The sequence below is a fragment of the Papaver somniferum genome, chromosome 10, assembly GCF_003573695.1.
Source record: "Papaver somniferum cultivar HN1 chromosome 10, ASM357369v1, whole genome shotgun sequence".
NCBI lineage: Eukaryota > Viridiplantae > Streptophyta > Magnoliopsida > Ranunculales > Papaveraceae > Papaver > Papaver somniferum.
Window position 1 is genome coordinate 80,822,713 of NC_039367.1, and position 6,000 is coordinate 80,828,712.

Genomic DNA, 6,000 nt, shown 5'->3' on the forward strand with positions numbered 1-6,000 from the left:
CGATTTGACGGGAGTCAAAATCTTCTGTCCATTACATAGAAGGTCTTTCTCAATCCACGTGTCATGAGTCAGTCGAATGACGAGGAGTGATAATATTAAAATAATGGTGACAGACGAACGAGATGTTGGTTGATGAACCAATAAAATACCTATAGCTGAATCAATATTGGAGGTTCTGAACCTTGTTAGCCGTGACCCACTGCTAGTTGAAGCAATTAGGGTATTGCCAGATCGAGCATTGATATTTAGAGCAAGTATTGCTAGTCAGAGCAAATAAAATATTAATTAAAAATATTGGCCGAATATTTTTTAATTAATTGATTAAAATATTGATTGTTGGATCAATGTTAAAATATCGGTGTTTGAACATATTCAGAATTATGTTAAATAGAGCATTTAGTTCAAAATCCTAATTATGATCAATGGATGATCAACTGAGAATCAACCAATGAACGAAAGAGGAACCGCCTCTATGAGTGATGGACCGACCATGTAGTATTTGGATGCTAGACTGGGCATTTACCAAACTCCTTGGAGAGCAATTGGTGAAAGGATGATTAATCAGTGTTTTAATATAAGTAAAATAGTGCTCTTTTGAGCATTAGGTTGTAAAACCTAATTATGGAAGCATGAGGAACCAACCAAGGGGTGTAAAACCGGCCCTAGGTGGCTGTGGGACCAACTGATGGTCGGTGGATCATCATCCAAGTTGGTTGGAGAGAGTTTGAGTCAAATATGGACTCTGAATGATCAATTAGGTCATCAATCAATGATAATGGTGGGACCGACCCTCGGCAAGCAAAATTTCGACCATGACTGGTCATGGTGATGTGTTTATGTTGCCATGTCATCCGTGGACCAATCCTGAGAATTTTGGTATTTTCTGATGGTCCATCGAGCACTTTTTCATCCTTTTATGAAGAATTTGAGTTTTAGTGAAACTCCTAATAGTGGTGGGAGGACCACTATTAAAAACATTAAAATAATATTATTTTAATACTTCTCATGATGGTAGAAAGACAAGTCATGATGGTTGCGGGACCACTTGTTTTGTTAACCACACAGTTATGGAAGTTTCATGAGTTTTGATCGAAAGAGGAGTCCTTGAAAGAGGAAACACTAAAAAATAATAATAAAATAAGAGTTTTAATAATAAAAAACGGACACCTAGCTCAGCTGGTCATCCCCGTTTCCCAAAGCTTCATGCGCTCCAGTAAGTCTCAGGTTCGAGCCCCAAATGATGTAATATTGCAGGAATTAACATGGAAGGTAGAGTTAGCTTGTCCCCCGTGACATAATCTCAGCCCCCCACCCGCTTCGGCTCCCTTGGCTAGGTTACCCATGCGGCTCCATGGTAGGCTAGCATGACAACCTGTTCAATTAATGTAGTAGTACGTTGTTGGAGCTTAGCTTGTTAGGCTTCCAACTAGTTAATGTAATACTCTAATAAAAGAAAAAGAAAAATAGGGAAGAGGGGGAAAGGGATCGACCAAACAGGCGGCATGCCTAGCCGGCCGGCCGATGGGCCCATCTGTACGGTTTCCTTTATCTTATTATTATTTTATTATTATTTATCTCTTTTTCTTTTCCTTTTTTGATCAGGTTTCCAATCCTAGTTCTTCCATGGATGCTCCTTTGAGCATTATTACTAAATAAACTCGTGCCTCTTGCTCGGGGCTTATCCGGGATGCCCCAAATGCTCAAAAGGTTAATCAGTGCATAATTTTTAGGAATTCGACCTTGAAAGCCATGGATCCTGAGTAAGTGAATATTAGGGTTTAATTAGTGCATAATTTATAGGAATTCAATCCGTTGAATACTGCGACTAGATTTAATTAATTCGTTGCTCTATACTAGCATGCAATACGTCTAGGAACATTTAGATATGATGTGATAAGCATCATATATTATTCTGGGTTAATTCAGACACCAGAGATGAATTCTGAATTCAAAAGAAATGCTGAGCCGCTCAGCGCAAGTTCTGGGTAGATTCAGACACCAGAGATGAATTCACAACAAATGTGCTGACCCGCTCAGCTTTAATCATGAAATGTATGGAACATTAAAAGTCTTGACTCATAAACCCTAATATCTTCGTCGTATATTATTGTTGTTATGATATTACAAAACAGCGATTCACTCCTTGTGAAGATATAAATTTCTTATGATTCCGATACTGATCAGAGATACATAATTTCCGATGTGGTTTTACGAATATCACCTTCGTCAAAAACCCACCCTCAACACTATCCGCATCCAATTCATTAGAGAACGGCCGAACATTCACCCGCAAAAATACATGTGGTCCCCGTCAAGTCGGCAAAATGCTCACCCTTAAATTGTGAACCGTTTTTTTGGAACTACTCAAAAATGGTGGGGGACTACTCTCTATTTTTGGGACTGGATATTAGAAGTAATATTGAGTCACCCCTTATCTAAGTTTATTTTTAATACCAAATTTACCCTTCATAGTTAAATTAGTTAGTGTAATGATTAATTAGTGTTAGTGTAACGATTAATTAGTGATTAGTGAGGGTTAGATTAATTAGTTGGGTGTTTTTAAAAGAATAATTTTTGAGAAGATTCTTTTTTTTTTTTTTTTAAGATGCTTGATTTGGAAATGATGGGTTTGGGTAATTAGGTATACTTCAAATTTACTTAATCTTGCTTGAATCGGCATAAACTTTCGAAAAAATGAAAATTTTATAAACTGATTTCGGCTATGACAGTAGACTTCGGCTACGAAATCTGAAGAACAAGTAGCCGAACTCTTCTGCTAGTTTAGTTCGGCTAATGCTTCTGAAGACACAGGTACCCGAACTCATCTTTAATGGAGTTTTTGTTTTCAGAGAAAAGTTCGGTTAGGGAAAAAAATTGCGACGTAACCGAACTAAAAGTTCGGCTAGGCATTTTTTTTTTGCGACGTAACCGAACCAAAAGTTCGGCTAGGAAAAAAAATTGCGACGTAACCGAACTTTTTTCTGAAAGCAAAAACTCCATTAAAACTAAGTTCGGAACCTGCGCCTAGAAACTTTTTTTTTCGAAATAGCCGAACTTTCCTTCATGTTCTTCGTTTCCATCAGGTTCGGCTAGTTCGACAAAAATTTTTCCAAAATTCCTAGCCGAAGTTCTCTCTGCGACTTCCATTTTCAACTCATTTTGAAGATTACTTCTCATTTTTTCAACCAAAAACGAATGAAGAATAATGGGTTTGTTATAATTTTGATTTTGATTTTGTTAATGATTTAAATTAAACTATATATAAAGGTGGCTTGAGGTGGTCGGTGGTGGTGGTAGCGAATGTGGTAGGTGGCGGTTGGTGGTGGTGAGCGGTGGTGGTGATGGGAGGAGGTAGTTATATATATAGGTGGTTATTATGTTGGTTTCAAATTGAATTAGGTTAAGGGTAGGCTAGTCATTTCTACACTTTAGGATACCCTTATAATTATAGGGTAGATATTTCTATCACAAAGTAATCCCCCACCATTTTTGAGTAGTCCCAAAAAAACGGTTCAAAATTTAGTCTGTTTGGACATGTAAGCCCATTTGTTAATTCATTTGGTTGCGTTTGGGCTTCTTATAACCCGACCCATTGTAAATCCCAGTTTATAACCCTAACTCTTAACATTTCTCAATTTAAGTCTTCACAATCCTAAACCCTAGAGCTCCTTTCCTCCGCGCACACAGAAAACCCTAAAGAGAACACGGTGGTGATTTGAGGAGCAATACTAAGTAAGTTCAATCAACCTTTCCTTCGATCTGTCAATGTTAGCTCGAATCAAGCTTTCTTCTTAAGACCTCAACATTTACTGAATCTTTTTCCTTTTAAAATTGGTATTTTATTTGTTCTATCAATTCTTTAGTATTAGATTTGCTTAGTATGATAAAAATCTGAAAAAATTGGGGTTTCTTTATTGTTGGGATTTTCAGGATCATGGCGGACACTAAAGCTGTGACAATCCGAACAAGGAAGTTCATGACTAACAGGCTTCTATCTAGGAAGCAATTCGTAAGTATTCTTGTACTTAGATTTTATTTATTTGTTCGACGAGCTAGGAACAATGAAAGCCCTAACTCTATATTTTTGTTGGCTCAGGTCATTGATGTGTTGCACCCTGGAAGAGCAAATGTTTCTAAGGTACCCACTTGAAGAAAAAATTGTTGCAGTTCATATTTGTAATCTCAAATTCTGTGTTTGTTATTTTGAAATTTATGTTGATTTTGGTTGTTGTGACTTTGTAGGCGGAATTGAAGGAGAAGTTGGCAAAGATGTATGAAGTGAAGGATACTAGTTCTATTTTTGTTTTCAAGTTCAGAACCCACTTTGGAGGTGGAAAGTCCACTGGGTTTGGGCTTATTTATGACTCTGTTGATAATGCAAAGAAGTTTGAGCCTAAATACAGGCTTGTCAGGGTAAAGTTCTCCCTCATTGCTAAGCTTTTAGTTCACTATCTGTTTTGCTCTTTAAGTTGTTGATGTTAATACATTGTAAGAAAAAGTTTGTAGTGATATTAATAAGTGATAGCCGTCAGACAGTGTTTGTCAATATAATATGATAAGTAGACAACTCAGTAAAACGAGCGGATGTATTCTCGCAGTAGATGTGTATTTGTTGCATTTTATTTTACACATTTCTCCCAACCTTGACTTGTTTTTTTACATTGATTACTAGGACCTCAGCTTTTATGTGTTGCAAGCATGTTAACTTTGTAATCAGAAAATGCTATGTGAACATTTGATGAATCGTGGTGTTTCTTATTGTGGCAACAGTGACATGATGAAATCAATATAGACTATAGGAATGTGCCATAAAATTAGTATGGAATATTTGGATTCGTTTTGACATATAGTAGACTTCACTGGTGCCTGACAGTTTCATTTTGACATTGTGTGCCTAAAGTAGGATTGTAAACCCTGTAAAACTCTTTCTCGATACAATTCTTACTTGTTCCATTTGGTATTTTCTGTAGCAGGAAGTGACAACAGCTTACCCTTGTTAGTCATTTCAGTACTCATTTCCGTACTCACTTCTGTGTCTTATTCTCTCTAACTTGCACACACCTTTTGTTTCGTGAATTATGATTGCAGAATGGACTAGATACCAAGATTGAGAAGTCAAGGAAGCAGATTAAGGAAAGAAAGAACAGAGCCAAGAAGATTCGTGGAGTTAAGAAGGTTGGTATTCATATTAGTTTCTGATGTATTTTCAGATGTTACCATTCTCGCCTTTTCTTTCTTTTTTGTCGTTCTTTTAACTCATTTGTAAAATTTTATTGTGCAGACCAAGGCTGGTGAAGCTGCCAAGAAGAAATAAGTCTTTAGGAATCTCAAGTCGGACTAAAAGAAAAAATGCTACAGCGAAATTCTTCATAGTTGCTTCCATTTTCTTTATCCCCTAAGTGGTTATTGGAATCTATTATATTTCAGGATTTTGGAATTCCTAACTTTATTTTGTGTAGTAGTAGATCAGTATTTGACAGAATCAATTTTGAGCATTTTATTGAACTCCTATTTTGCCTCAAAATTCGATTGATTTAGCATAACATTTGTCTTTGATGAAGTCGATCGAAGGGATAGTTTTTGATTTAGCAACTAGCACCTATTGCCAGAGCTTCAGCTGTTGAGTCAAATCACAACTAGCACCTAATACTGTTGCTCTTTTGTTTTGTCAATGGGGTTCTTGTTTTACTTTCGGAATGTTATGGACAAGTATGTCTTTCTCAAAATATTTTTAGCTAATGTCATGGACAATTATGTCTTTCTCAAAATATTTTTAGCTAAGTTCACTGCGTACAATATACAGTATATCTCAATTAGTCCGTTTCTTGCAAAATACATTCTAGATTGGGTTCAGGGTTACAATTGGCATTGGACCATCTCTGCTGTAGATTTTAGCACACTTCTGCCTTCTGTTTGCCGTAAGTTTGGCAAATCTCGAAGTGGCTGGCGTTTCCTGGCTCATTCTCATATTTAAGTCCTTGCAGCCCAAGGGAATGAGTA

The 6,000-nt window shown here is 36.7% G+C and overlaps 1 protein-coding gene across 1 annotated transcript; it reads left to right on the forward strand.

Moving 5' to 3' along the window:
- The first annotated feature begins 3,593 nt into the window (after positions 1–3,593).
- On the forward strand, positions 3,594–5,595 carry LOC113319167 (40S ribosomal protein S24-1-like). The gene is made up of 6 exons (XM_026567446.1): positions 3,594–3,732; positions 3,931–4,009; positions 4,097–4,138; positions 4,243–4,413; positions 5,089–5,175; positions 5,282–5,595. Exons 2-6 carry the CDS (start codon positions 3,935–3,937, stop codon positions 5,312–5,314), a joined length of 408 nt encoding a protein of 135 aa, XP_026423231.1. The 5' UTR covers positions 3,594–3,732; positions 3,931–3,934; the 3' UTR covers positions 5,315–5,595.
- The last annotated feature ends 405 nt before the right edge of the window (positions 5,596–6,000 follow it).

Bases quoted from the DNA above. Each gene is read 5' to 3' on its own strand.
- LOC113319167 (XM_026567446.1), top strand. From the start codon at position 3,935: ATGGCGGACACTAAAGCTGTGACAATCCGAACAAGGAAGTTCATGACT. The intron at 4,414-5,088 runs GTAAAGTTCTCC...TTATGATTGCAG, and splicing joins CTAAATACAGGCTTGTCAGG to AATGGACTAGATACCAAGAT. The intron at 5,176-5,281 runs GTTGGTATTCAT...TTTATTGTGCAG, and splicing joins AGATTCGTGGAGTTAAGAAG to ACCAAGGCTGGTGAAGCTGC.